This window comes from Diabrotica undecimpunctata, chromosome 9, assembly GCF_040954645.1.
Source record: "Diabrotica undecimpunctata isolate CICGRU chromosome 9, icDiaUnde3, whole genome shotgun sequence".
Classification (NCBI taxonomy): domain Eukaryota; kingdom Metazoa; phylum Arthropoda; class Insecta; order Coleoptera; family Chrysomelidae; genus Diabrotica; species Diabrotica undecimpunctata.
This window is the reverse complement of record NC_092811.1, coordinates 12,203,818-12,219,125: the sequence shown is the minus strand read 5'-3', so window position 1 is coordinate 12,219,125 and position 15,308 is coordinate 12,203,818. Positions and strand designations below refer to the sequence as shown.

At 34.0% G+C, this 15,308-nt stretch overlaps 1 protein-coding gene across 1 annotated transcript in view; it reads left to right on the top strand.

Moving 5' to 3' along the window:
* The first annotated feature begins 251 nt into the window (after positions 1 to 251).
* Positions 252 to 15,308, top strand: part of Meltrin (disintegrin and metalloproteinase domain-containing protein meltrin) — a 223,695-nt gene continuing 208,638 nt past the window's right edge. The window contains 1 exon segment of the mRNA XM_072542743.1: positions 252 to 510. Within this exon segment, the coding sequence (XP_072398844.1) occupies positions 423 to 510 (88 nt within the window). The 5' untranslated portion in view covers positions 252 to 422.

Sequence of the window (15,308 nt, the reverse complement as noted above, 5' to 3'; positions counted from 1 at the left end):
GATACTATAATCGATAATGGTTTTGTTAAAACCTATTTTACTTATTTTAATTTCATAAATTTCTAATGCTCAATTTGGCATAAAAATAAGTATTTAATACATAAATATGTATCGATATAGAATACTCTAAAAATTAACAATATTATTCACTAACAGATGTCAGGCTAAGCAGATTTCAAATTCTTGTAATGACAGAAATCGACTGTAGATGTCGGATACTGACACTCCGCAATCAAAAGGAAATTGGAAATAGAAAAGCTCATCTGACTGAACTGAAAACAGAACAACAAAAAACAAGAACGACCAGTTGGAGAGTGAGCGTTTGTAGTATACAGTATATCTCGTAGTGAATAGTTGACTCGTGAATTAGTTTTTTTCGTAGAGGATAATGTGATTGATTATGAATTGTTTTGTTCAGTACAATGAGGACGAAATTAGTGATTTTTCTGTGTTTGGTATTGTTTGTGACAAGTGTATACAATGAGGATATACCAGTAAATTCTTTATTAGGTGAGTTGTTGATACCTACATATGTGTATTGTTTGATATGAGATTTGTTTATATTTTGTTGGCCTATTTATTGAATGTATTGTTATCTGAATAACACTTAGCTTGAATAGTCTTAAAATATAAGACAATAAATAGAAATGTTAAAAATTCAAAGTGTAGTGTTTTTGTTTTAAGTAAAAGATTTTTTTGTGTATTAGAAATAAAACATACTATTTCTAACCTTTCAACTTTTTAAATTTATGGATCCAACTAGTTATTGTAATCGAAATAAGTACAAGAACTATTTTGCTAAATGTTTACCTAGATTATACTTGAACAAAGGAATCTGGATTTCAGCTGGAATATTAAACATATTTTATTCTTAAAGTAGGTATTTCTGAAATGATTGTTTATAAGGAGTCCCTGGGCATACTTAGGCTGCTGATGACTCTTAACATGATTCATCTCATCTGCTATTTCCTGTTCTGAGAAACAACTACCTAACCTGTTTGGTAGTGTGTGATTTATAGGCTTATGCAGGAGTGATCAACTTTTAACAGCAACTGGTTTGTCACCTTTTAATGTTAAAAATATGTATATTATATTAATCCTTTTGTGATATGGTTAACAAACATGCCAATAATTTGTATTTTATTTGATTGGTTTGATGATTTTGGAATTTTTTAAAATTAATTCCAAGGCAAGACATTTGTGATGTCAATCTTAAAAGGTGCCAGGTGAATAGAAGAATGAATTAAAACAATTTAGGAATAATTTAGACAAAGTTTTGTTGATAAAGTTTAATTTATACCTTCAGTAAAATACCTAGATATACTTTCAACAGGCATTTGCCAGGGTCTCTCTGTTACAAAAGATTATTTCAAATCTTACAATCCCAGAATATTGATGTGATTTGATTTGATTTCAGATTACCCATCCCAATTACACAAAGAAGAAGAACTTCGCTAAAAGATACAGATAAAAGAGGTGTAAACATGGGGTATGTGCTCTGTCTTGGTGGATTTTTAAATATAAAAGAATCAATCTTTAAAGAAGCCTTGAAATCAAAAAAAGAAGGAATCATAATCCATGGCAATGTGATAAATATATGATTCACTGATAATATGGTCACAATTACAGGTACAGCAGAAAAAATCCAAGTTAGTCAAGGATATAAATAATTTCTGTGAGAATTACCTATGATCTTAAACATTAAAAGGATTAAGTATTGTGGTAATTACAAAAAAAAGCAACACACACAAACCAGAAAACTATATAAATAATGTATTAGGGACTTTATCAAACCCAACAATAATAAAACAAGTGAAGACCAGTATTGTAAGCAAGTTTATTTGGCAGATAAGAACTAGAATACATAGATGTGATGAGTTCTCAACATTGTTATATGGAATGGACAGTTGGACAGTGAAACAATAACATATAAATAGGTTACAGACATATGTTGTGGCTATTATGAACACAGAGACAAACCAATATTGAGGCAATGAGAGAGATGGGATGATTAACAATATGTGATGGCAGAGGAAAAATATACATTAGGAGGAAGAAATTTTCAAAGAAGACTGGCTACATGGCTCAGAACTTTGACAAGTAGATTTGAGAAGTAATTGTGAGAGACCTATAGAGCAATTGACAAAATGTAAATGCATATTTATTGATCATACTATGAAATAAAATGATAGATGTAATAAATAAATACTATATAGGCAGTTAAATTGCGTTTCTGGTTTTTCGGTTTGTATTTTTAGAGGCTTGTGATTTTTGAAGGACCATGTTGCAGAATATCAGTTTTTAAATTAAAGATCAATGAAATGTTCTAAAACTACTTTTCAATTCATTACAATGAGCAAAAAATTTTTACGGTAAGACTGAAATGAAGACTACATAATGCGATATTGGTCACTGTATATGTACCAACAGAAGAGACTGGGGAGGAAGAGATCTAAAGATTTTATTAAGATCTACAGAGAGTAAGTAATAGAAAAAATCCAAAGACAAGTGTTATCATTAGAAGAATTCTATACTAAATTGAGTAAAGAAGTTCTTTTCAGTATATTTTGCAAACATAGTTTATACAGTATGTCCATGGATTTGTGGCCCCTGAGTAGACTATTTTTTACTTTTAGCTAAAAATGTCATTTACTTGTGTTAAAAGCCTAAAAATGAAACAAATCTTTTGAAAATTTTTCAAAATCGGCTTCAATTTTATTACTAGTTTTATGTAAGTCTCTATATATTTTTGCACGAAGTTTACCAAAATTTATTCACACTTTCCAAGATTGTGATTATGACACTAGGCTTGACTTTTGTTCAAATATTGGTAAAACTTGGCCGGATCTTTGACTATAATTTATTTTATGAAGAAGCAATATTCACAACAAATGGGACCATTTTATCCCAAAACAGTCCGTATTGGTGTAGTAAAAATCTTTATTGCAGAATTCAATGTAATATGTACTTACTTTGCTAGAAAGGTAAATGTTTGGTTTGTTGTTTTACCAGATCGAATAATTGGACCCCATTTTCTGGAGATGTTAAATCAGGAAGTATATTTCAAATGTAGTTTCAGCATGAAGGTTGTTTATCACATCATGAATGTGTTGCTTGTGTGAGTCCATTTTAAAAAGAGGTAAAAAAGAAATAAATTAGACTTACTCACAATCAATTTAATATTTTACTACCCAAGACGACCGGTTTCGCTTTCTAAAATTTGCAAAGCATCATCAGGTCAGTGGTACAAAGTAAATTAAATGCTGAAATTATAAAAAGGCCATATTAGGGTGCTGTCTCATAAGAATATAGATCAAAAAAAGGTTTTAGTAATTATGCCAATATTACATGTCTCTGTTTATTAATATGCATAAAATTGCTTTAGCAGACAAAGTAACAACCCATAAATTGGTAAGAGAAAAAATCTGTTGAATTGTAATAAATTAGAAATAAACAAAATACTACTTACATTCCTGTACAAGAGTTTTTATATAGTGATTGGTGATACATAGTTCAAACTATCCCGTATTACTGATAATGAGTGATCTTCGGTCAATGTTGTAACTGTCTGACAACTTAAGAGGAAGTTTCTTGAGGGGAGTGATGTTAACAGATGATATAGGAGTAAGGTATATGTTATTGTTTGTTGAAAGAAAATGTGATGTGAATTATTAAAGTTATTTACATTTATTAAAGAGATATATTTTGAAATGTGTGTTAAATTATTGAAAAATTTTTATACAGAAAGAGGACAGTTATATGACAATGAATGAAAATACTTGTACTATTTTGTGGGTGTGCAATTTCTTTGACTTGTAATTATCAACTTTTGAATAAGAGCATTTAATTTCTGCTAGGCAGAGAATTGTGATGTCAAATGTTAAAATAATAAATTAAAACACAATTAGGGACAAACAGAACACAATTAACAAAACAAAACAAACATAAAACTTTAAAAAGGGTGGCTTATAGGCACTACATTACTTGCTAGGAGAGGAATTGGGTTTTTTTGTTGTCTACTAGTATTTTAAGAGGTTAGTTGTTTATCACATTCGACTTTGCTGATAAGAAGATGACTGGATGAATATTTTTCTAACTGATGGATATGCTGGTATGGACCGATATTTTTTCCACCTGATCATCTGACCATTTTGGATTTTTTTATGGAAACAGAACAGAAAGTTTACAAAACAAATTTAAACCATAGTATTGAGATCTTTTATCAAGCAATATAATTAATGTCCTAAATGAAATCGCCCTAGACATGCTAAGAAACCTTATAAAGTGGAGAGATAAGTTTGTAAAAGCTATGTCGAATAGTTGTTTTTATGTATAAGTGTGTAACTACCTTCCAGCGAAAGGAACTTCATAAGGGGACATGGAAAATCCCAGGAGCCAACGAAATAAACCAAAATCACAACATTGTTATCTCAAATAGATGGGTAACAGCCAACCAATGACAGAATGTATTGCAGATTAAATTTCATCTTTGATCACTATTTTGCGGTGGCAAAATTACTACAGAATATCGCGACAGTTGCAAAATGGACAACTAAATGACAGAAAAAATGCAATAAGTATTCAAAAACCAGCAAAGAAGAATACCAAAATGATCTGCACAGAAAACTCAACTGATACTTAGAAAAACAGCACACAGCGGAGAAAGGGAAACAAATAAAAATTGTAATAAGGAAAGCTGTAGAAGAAACAATGATAGAAGTTATGTGAGGTATCTTATGATGAAAAATGTAGAGCAGCAGTTGAAGAAAAGAAACAAGCAACAAAAATGCAAAACTTACAATCAGAAGAGAATACAGGAAGAGGAAATGTAGAAGAAAAATAAGAAGGCTGTTTAAAAAGCAAGTGAAATAAATTAGATTAGATTAGATATAGTTTGTTGTTAGCTTCTTTATAACGCGCTTTCAGAATTTGGGATATCTGATCAGTGGCGGATCTAGAATTTGCCTTGGGGACGGGAAACTTTCAATTAGACACCAACCAAAAGACATAAAAAATATAAACCCAAACTTTCCAACCCTCTTTCTGGCACCTACTGTTGCGTGGGGTAAATTTCCTACTAATTTCATATAGCTTTACTTAAATGATGACACATGGATAAAGATAAAGACCCATGGACTCAACTGTGTAAATGTTTCGAAGCTATAAAGTCAGCCCTTTTTCAAATGGTTTTTTTAATAACAGCTTTGAGTAAGTGTTGAAATTTTTTTAATGTCTTAAAATTTAAGCCTCAAAGAATCGATTTGCGATTTGCTAAATACCTTAGTTACTGTTTAGGCAAGTACAGTTGTTTAAATAATCGCTCTCCAATAAACAAATTGAATAACATATAAACTATTTAGTGGATCTGTTTGAAATTTAGCATACTTTAATAACTCATTAACTGCCACTATTTTTAGCAGTTATATTATATGGCATTAAGCAAAAAACAAAGTAATTAACATTTATAAATTACTGCAAAAAAAAGGTTTTTCTGCAATCTCAATCAATTGTTTATTTATTTCTAATTTAGAAAGTTGCAAAGTAAAGAACTTTTTAATATCTACAACTTTTATTTGAATTATACGATTATTTAAAAAAACAAAGCAAATTTAGCTGTACATCTTCACAGATTTCTGATCAGCTACACCTCATTACCTTTTAGAACTTTTGTATGATTTTTTCAGTTGTGTTTTTTTCTTTAGTGCCCTATATACTTTTAAGCGAATTTTGAGGAGTGTGCAGCTCGCCGAAATCGTCATTAAAATTTTTTATTCCATTTGGTGCATTTCACACAACAGACTTTATCAATCAATATTGGCAACAAACATATGCAAATTTCACTGCCAAACTATAAACATACTTTACACAATTAGTTCTATGGCAAATTTCCAATAAAGGCGCTGCCAAATACTTAGTAACACATTTTGTTTATTATTTCAGCTTTTAATAGTGGAATTTACACATTTTTGTAATCTATAGTTTAAAGTATCTGGAATTTCTACTAAACGGCATATTTAAGTACATAGTTTTACTTAAAGTCAATTTAAAATAATATTTACTGATCGTGATTAAAAAATGTAGTATTGACTGATGAAATGTTTACTAATAGATAATGAAAGTACTTACTTATCCAAAGACTTTTAAAACAATATTTAACCTTCATGAAAAATAAAATAAATAACACTATAAATGCATGTTTGATACATGATCGGAGAAAATACATATTAATTAGTGCAACAGCGACTTAATGCAGTTTCTCTGTTTTTTGGAATTTTGGAAAATGGTCATAGAAATGAAAATCTCTGGATTTAAATATTGAGATCAATTGAGTTTCTTAAAGTAGGTAAATATTTAATACTGTCGTCTTTTCTTCGCAAGAAATTGCTACAATTCTTGCTTCTACCTTTGAATAACACTCTTTTAGTCCAGTGTTAAGAGAGTTGACGCATAAAAATCATACGAACAAGCTGAATTATGCCGAGAATATTAATTTTGGGACCTCAAAAAAGATACAAAAATGTTTACCACTTTTATCCTCTCGCTTCCCTCTAAAACTATTCACGTAGGGAGGTAAAACCACAAAAAAATCGATTTACCAAGAATCTGTACCGCACAGAAAAAATGTTTCATATAAAAAAATGTATAATTACTTAAGTATAATTGCAGAACTGAATAGCTCCCTACAAGATATAAAATATTCAAGCACAAAGCCCGACAATATCCCTGTTGCGTTCCTAAAATATTTCCCAATATCTGCAACGCACCATCTACTAAAAATATTTAATGAAATTTGGTAATGTCGTTAATTTGCGTCTGTGAGAGTAAAAGCTATAATTCTGCCTTTCTTAAAAACCAACAAAAAAACTCTGAGTTGATTCAGAATCATTCAGACTGATCGCATTGACGTGTGGATAAATTAATGGAAAAATAGTAAACTGACTGGAAAAACTAGACTTCTCTTAAGAAGTCTAGTTTTTCCAGTTTTTACTTATGCATCGGAATGCTGGACCCTTACTGAGAAAGACAAAAAGAACATAGATGTATTTGAGATGTACTGTTGGAGACGAATGCTGAGAATACCATGGGTGGCCCGAAGAACAAATGAATCCATACTGGACCAGCTAAACATCAAGAAAAGACTAAGAACACAAATATCAGAACAAATAATAAGCTATTTTGGACATGTCCTTCGAAGAAATGGTCTTGAAAAACTTACCATCCAGGGAAGAGTAGAAGGCAAAAGAAATAGAGGTAGATCTCCCACACGATACACGGACCATATTGTTGCTACCATTGGCGCTCCATTGTCAGAATGTGCTAGAATGGCAGAAGATAGAAAAACGTGGAGGAACATTGGGAAATTTAGATAATAGCTTCATGATATCACGATACCTGCATCAGGTCAACGACTAAGAAGAAGAAGAAGAAACTGACTGGATTGATGTGGACCTTGGAGGAATCTAATCTTCTGCTACCAGAACAAAACAGCTACAGACGTAATCAATCAGCAATCGACAATATTTTAAATCTAGAAAGCGATGGAAAAGCAAGAAAAATTATACGCGTGGAACATCAGGAAACTTGTGGTTTTGCTTTTTGGCCGAAATCTCAGTTTTTCCGGGGTGAATTTTGAGCTAGGAGATGATGGGGTATAGACATGGCTAGGTTAGGCACTGGAAAGAGCTGTGTGAAAAGCTGGATGAGGACATCTGGGGTCAGGGATACAAGATCGTCATAAAGAAGTTCCATGCGTATCCTCTTTACGAAATGCCTATGGACAAAAAGCTTGAGGTAACACGAGAGCTCTTTCCGGACGGCAGATGGCATGGTATATGTAGGGATGAAGGAGCTGAACGAGCTGTACCCGTTACCATGAATGAACTTGTCGAGGCATTGTGTTCACTCAAGACTCGTAGGTCCTCCGAACTGGATCAGATACTACCAGAGGCGGTGAAGGGTCTAAGACGAGCGGAGCCTGCGTGGCTTCTGGAACACATGAATGCACTGCTGGAATCACAAACCTTTCCTGAGCCTTGGAGGACATCGAGGTTGGGGCGAAAGTATCGCCCCATCTGTCTTCTTCCATGCATCAGTAAGCTGTATGAAAGGATACTGCGAGTAGGCATAGACGACATGATTTGGTGAGGGTCTGGTGGTTTATTTCGGGGGCAATTTCGTTTTTGTAAAGGGAAAAGCACGATTGATGCAATCATGAGTGTACTCATTGCAACAGAGAAGCATTGCGCAACAGAGGGGATGAACATCGCTGGGCGGCCCTGCTGTTGTTTGATGTTAAGAATGCATTCAATACGCTGCAGTGGAACGAGGTAATGAAGGCAATGGAGGAGAGAGAATGTCCTGGTTACCTGATGAATGTGGTGGCGGAGTATCTGTCCGAGAGAAGGATTATTTTGGAAAAGGGCACGATCGTGGACGTGACGGCCGGGGTACCCCGGGGATCTGTCTTGGGCCCGACGCTATGGAATCTGGCATATGACGGGGTTATGCACTGTGAATACGGAGAGGGTACAACCCCCTTCCCATTGGCGGATGACCTCGCTGTACTGGTAGTTGTCCGGGATGAGCCAGATCTCAAATACCGGGTTCGGAACGCAGGCCGTGTCGTAAAGAAATGGATGACGCAGCACGGACTGAAACTTGCGGCAGAGAAAACTGAAGCCATCATTCTAAAGGGGACAAGGAACATGCAAAGTATTGAATTACAATGTGTGGGAGCATGTCTAACACCCAAGAAACAAGTAAAGTACCTAGGAGTGACCTTGCACCAGAATGGAAAATGGGGATAGCACCATGGGGGGAATGATGCCGTACTAGGAGCGATGAGGGTCTTCTACGCGCTACCTGGAACGAGACAAAGAGCCTCCTTGCTGATGAATGGAGTGTGGATGTATGGAGAATGAATGAATAAAGGTAGTGCTTCGGAAGTGATGCCGGCCTTACAGCGGCCATTCCGCTTCCGGATCGCTGGATGACAGAGGAGGGTCTGGTTTAGCAGGTAGGCGTTTGGCGTAGACTTGGCGACGAGAGGGCATTTTAAAGTACCTCGGGAATCATCGCCAGGAGTACGAAGAACGAATCCTGCACTAAGGTCAGTCAGGTGGCGTGCTGGACTGAGATGTCTTTTGAAGATTCTAGGCCCCCCTCTATAGAGACGAAAAAAAGGGCTTTTGGGGATTAGTTAATATACCAATCAACAGCAATTAATTAACCATAAAATATGCCGCCAAGATGGGCCCTGTATCTCTTTTCATTGCCAAGATATGGCTATGCCAGCTTTTTCATAAAAGTTAGCAGACTCACTATTTTTTGGAAACGGCTACAGCAGTAATTTTTTTCTTTCCGTAATATATTACCAATAAATTATAGTTTTTCTGAATTCGTCCTTATAAAATGGACATGCTAACTTTACAGAGATGACTGATGGGGTCAGCGCAGTAAGATAACTGTAAATAAATAAATATTTGCGCATTCTGACCAAAATACGTCCCTGTACAACGGCAGTCTTGCATTTAAGATCCCGTTCCCTATGTTTGTACGTCTCTTCCTGGATCTTGTTAAGATCTTTAGCACTATTTGTTTAACCTAACATTAACGGTTTACTTAATGTATTTTTAATTCAGCAAGTTCTAAATTTTACTTTATTCGTTAATAACATTTCCGTTATAATCTATATTAAAACTAAATTATAGAAAAATCTTCTGTTTCTTTGTTTTATATGAAAGCTTATTTACAGTTGCAAGATCTCAAGAAAACAATTTAAATAATTTGAATGGCAGTCAATGGCTTTGGAACAAAAACTGAAACCAAACATAAAGAAAAAGTTGTGCAACAGACCGTTTACGTTGTCGACAGACAGAAATAACTAACAATGCAACATATAAGAGGAAACACCATACAAATCTATTTGAGTATCCGGTTCTAAAGACGTCAACCTCTTTCAGTGACGCTCATCTTCTCTACATCGTCAGTGGCGCCGATAGAAAATTACAGAGAAGGCCTTTAGTACGTTTACACATGTATTTAGTTAATTGGCACCTCGGTTGCTTGCAGTCGAGAACTTAATTGAGCGCTAGTAACTTGTTGATGAGAAAATGACAGATATGAAATATTATCCACCCACGAAGTATTTACTGGTTGAATAGATTGCGAATTAGATCGAATGAAAGCTCTGTTACTCGAGTATTGTCTATAAAACGATTTGCGAATTAAATATAATGAAGCATATTTACTATTATCTTCGTATTGTTGACCCCACACTTATGGCACACGTTGGAAATGATCGTTTTTCGAAATATCGTCTCATTAGGCATTCGCATTGCAAATTAATGATTTTATCATAAATCGGAATGTTCAAAAAGACACAAAGACAAAAAATTGGAAAAACACAAAAGAAATAATAATATAGCTGTCTCTATGTAACGATGATTTCAGTTATTTCTTAACTATTATAAACAAAACTTTAGGCCAGGGCTTCCCAAACTTACTCGTACTGTGACGCCCTTGGGACTTTGGTATTTTTTGCGACGTCCCCTCAACATAACCCCCAATACTATTTACCGATTTTAGTACTAGCCTAGTAACAGGTTTTAGTTATAACAAAAACACTATTTCTTTGACCGTGGTGAGAAAGCACATAAGTCATTTTGCCTAGTTTTGCAGTAGAAGCGATTTAATATTCACCGGTTACCTCTAAATCCGTTTTATAGCCCAAAATTACATGTTACTTACTTTATTTGGTTTTAATTGTTGTTTTTATAATTATCTATATAAATGTCTTATACTAATATAGACTATTCTCCAAATTTTCCACCACCCATGAAATAAAAAATTAGTCAAAAATGAAATTCGTGACTTATGTCATTTGATCCCAAGTGTGGCCATGACTTATGTGTTATTGTACTTAAAGAAAATGGTTATGAAAATAATATTATTAAACAAAGTATTTTTTATTTGTTATAAAAAAGGAAGTTTGATAAAAAAAATAAACCTAAAAAAAAGAATGAACCACTTAAACATAATAACTATTTAATCAATATCTTTGTCGATACCTGAATAGTCCAGCAACGCTGTTTCGATTGATGAAAGATTTTCATAGAACCCATGAAAAGTTGTAGGGATTAAGGGAAGCAAATCAAGAAGATCCTTCTTTTTTTCTTTATTTATTGGCACATCCGCCTTATATTTCAACGGGGGAACTAAATTTCCCAATCCATTTCGTCTAATAAAAGAAATTTCCTTAAATGGCTTCTCTGCATTTAAGGATTTTTTGAAAAATGTTTTCCCATTATCCCATTTTATATAATTTAGCCATTGCACGGCATGCCAGAGAAAAGGTTCTCCTTGATCGTCTTTTTTCCTAGACACCAACGGCCCCTTTAACTTGTCGCATTTATGACAAATATCCGTTTGAGGCTTTTTAAACGACAGATTCAATTTATGAAATTTAGATCTATAATACTGATACGACATAAGGTTTTGGTATGATTCCTTGTACAGGGAATACATTGCTTCTAGTGTCAAATGTGATGGTAGAAACCTTTTATTTGTTTGGACGCGTGAGTAGTGGCTTTCGTAACTCAGGAAACTCAAACTTTTATGAAATTGTCTGTTTCATTGAAAGTCACAAGAAAGCATTTACGGCAAAGAGAAATATGGCTACCATTTATTCATAAAAAATATTTGTAGGTTTTGAGGCGAAATTTTTCTTTGTCTGGATCGTCTGTATGAGGCCTCTGCAATTTTTTGTCATGTATGGTGAAAAGCCTGGCTATATAAGCTACTCTCTTGTGGTAACTGCCCAAACTCCAATATTCTGGAAAAATTTCTTTCAGCTGATTTTCAGTGATTTTTGTTTTGCACTTTGCTCGGCATAGTGGCAGAGGTTGAAATGGTCTTTCTGGAATTATTTTACCATTTTTTGTAATATATGACGTCCCGAATTACTTTTTTTTTTTTCGTAATTCTCTAGCCTTTCTTGTGTCCGGTGTTTTGTTTAGCTGTTGGCATGATTTTTACGCTCTAAGTAAAATTGCTTGTAGTATTATTATTTTGTCATCAAAACAGAATTGCTTCTAGGAATGTATCTGCTATCAACTCATCATCAACAAACACTTTAAACAAAAAACTTCTGGACATGTGTTATTCGCAATATCAAACCAAACTGAACTGTTTTAAGCTAAATTATTTTCTGCATGTAATGTTTCATTAGCGCCTAGTAACGTAAGTCACCGACGGGACGACAATAGACAGCAAGTTCCAACTGGCTCTTTTCACATAAGTCGACTTAAGTGTTTGTTCACAAACTCAAGTCGGTATTTTCTCAGTATGGTTGTTCTGCACACTTCGTAATGACAGCTGTAAAAATGCATAGTAGACTAAAGTGCTTAGAGCCGATGATAGTACAGTAGACTCCCTCTATAACGAGAACTGAAATGGCAGACTAATTACCTCGTTATAAGCGGATCTCGTTATATCCAACAACAATAATACTGTGCATACATATGAATATGTAGTTTTCTAAAACATTAACTTTCTATAGTGAAGCCATTGGGAGCAATATAAGATGCTAATAAATATTGTTTGAATGACGTTTTTGAAAAAAAGTTGTTTACTTTTATTGTCAATGAAATACATTAAAACAAAAAAGAGTTGTTTACTACTTTTATTGTCAATGATATACGTTAAAACAAAAAATCTGTATTCTGTAAATCTGTATAAAGCGTATTTTCAAAATACTGCGTCTGCAATTGGAAGAAGTCTGTCATTTTTGACTACTTTAAATTGTCCAGTATTCTATCTATCATATTTTCTAAAGATGTGAAACAGTTTTATGCTTATTCATTTGCGTTTTTTCTTTGGATAAAGTTTCTGACAACCTTTAAAACACTTTCCATATCTTGTCTATTAGGGCCTATGTTATTAGGTGTGAATGGTCAACCCCCTACAATGACACTTGTGAATCGTAAATTTCCGACTAAGAAACATAAATTGTAAGAAGTTTATTGCGGACGGCAATTAAAAAGGGTACCTATTTATTTATAGCTACGGTCGGGCCAAAACGTAAAAAAACACGTTTTTCAATCTTATTTTCTCTCGTTATAAGCAAATTTACCTCGTTATAGAGGGTTATAGTTCAATAGAAATTTCACGTTACATCTAATGTACCTCGTTATAAGGGAAAACTCGTAATAACCGTGTTCGTTATAGAGGGAGTATACTGTATTACAAATCACCTACACATTTTTATCAAAAAAAAAAAATTCGGAAAATTTGACTTATGTGCTTACTCACCTCAGTCACAGATTTGAACATTTATATTTTTTATTAAAAGTTAAGAACGAAATCAAAACAGGCACAAAAATGAAAAAGGATATTTATTTATGTAACAGGTTGGTTAATGTGAGGGATGTGCTTGCTTTTTTGAGCACAGCTTATGAAACCGGGGCTCCAGTTTAGAAATTGCCACTCTCATTTCTTTTTCTAAGTTTATGTTTAACCTGTACTTGTTTTTAATTACTTCTTCTTCTCCTTCAGGTGCCATCTCCGCTACGGAGGTTGGCAATCATCATAGCTATTTTAATTTTTGAGGCAGTAGCTCTAAATAGTTGTTTTGAGCTGCATCCAAACCATTCTCTCAGGTTCTTGAGCCATGAAATTCGTCTTCTTCCGATGCTCCTTCTGCCATCTATCTTTCCTTGCATTATGAGTCACAGGGTGCCATACTTCTCGCCCCGCATCTCACGTCCGAGATACTGTAGCTTTCTTTCTTTAATTGTAAGTTCAACTTCCTTCTCTTTACCTATTCTTCTCAGTACTTCATTGTTCGTAACTCTATCTACCAGGAAACCCTCATAATTCTTCTGTAGGTCCACATTTCAAAGGCGTTAATTCGTCTCATTTAATTACTGCAACTGCAGAAAAGCCCGTTTCGCACAAGTGCAAATGGTAATAAAACCTTTAATGCAGCAGTGCTGATGGCATGATATTCATGAGAAAGTGAACTCTAAAATTCAAACAGCTTGTCCTTGTCGTATTGAAGCTTTAGGCTGGAATCACAGGACAATTCTGTCAGTTGTTCTTCTTTCTCTGTTGAAAGTGTCGATGGCGTGGATGACAGGAAAGGGTTTCTTACCCATATATTGCTCCATATCTTCGGGAAAATATTTCTCAAAGTGTTCGCTCGGTGATGCGCTCGTGATTTATGCAACATGTGTTGCATAAACATATTTTTTTAAGAGGGATCAAGGATTTCTATCGATTTTTCTTGTAGAATACCTTGTAAAGCAGGGAAACAGTTAATTTCTTGATCTTCTTATTTTCGCAATGCCTTCATGCATTGACGAGTTATTTTTTTCACTGACAGATTCAGAAGTAATTATTTTCGTCGTCACTCATCGAAGAATTCTTTACTCATTTGAAGAGTAATTTGGATTGACATAGTAGTTTTCTCATAAAGAGAAGTGTAATTTGGTATCTATTAATAACCACCTAAACGTTGTCACTTGAAACTAGCCAAAACTCCATTTATTCTGCGTTAAAAACAAGAAAATCCAAGCATCATTCCATGAGTTGCCTTCTCCATCGCTTCTATCATCCCAAAACTTACCTTGTGCGGGCGACACACAGCTGTATTTTTCGTAAAGGGAATCTTGGAATACGGAGAGAATCAAAACTACCACAAAGTCTGTTAATATTATATAAATGTTTATATATGGTTGCGAAACTGCAACACTACGTACAACAAGAGAATATTATGTGCGGTTGGCTGTGGAGGGCAAAACTGCATCTCAACTATGGTCGCAATGTGCATTTATTTTCTACATGGACGTTTCTAGTTCAAAGCGCACCACATATTGAAGAATTTGGACTGGTATTTCCTATTAGAGGACATACACGGATATGAAACACATTTTAATCAAAATAACGTATCAAGTATTGTAATTTAAATATATATTATTTTGTATTATAACAAAATATATGGATTTTATGTTTATAGGCGAGCGGTTTACCCCTATAAGCAGAGCATCAACCGACTAAAATTCTTCTTGCATTTCTAATGCACCAAACCTTTTTTATTCGATTCTATATATTTCTCCAAGATGAAATGTATTTTGTTTTAAATTTTTACAAGTGGGCCGGCAATTGTTATTAACAAATAACTTATACAAAAAAGCAATTTCACCGAATTGTTTCGGAATCAATTTTTTTAGGTGTATCTCATCAAAATAAACACTTTTTTTTCTTGATAATTTTTCGAAAAATGCTTCCTTTTCGAGTTATTTGCATTT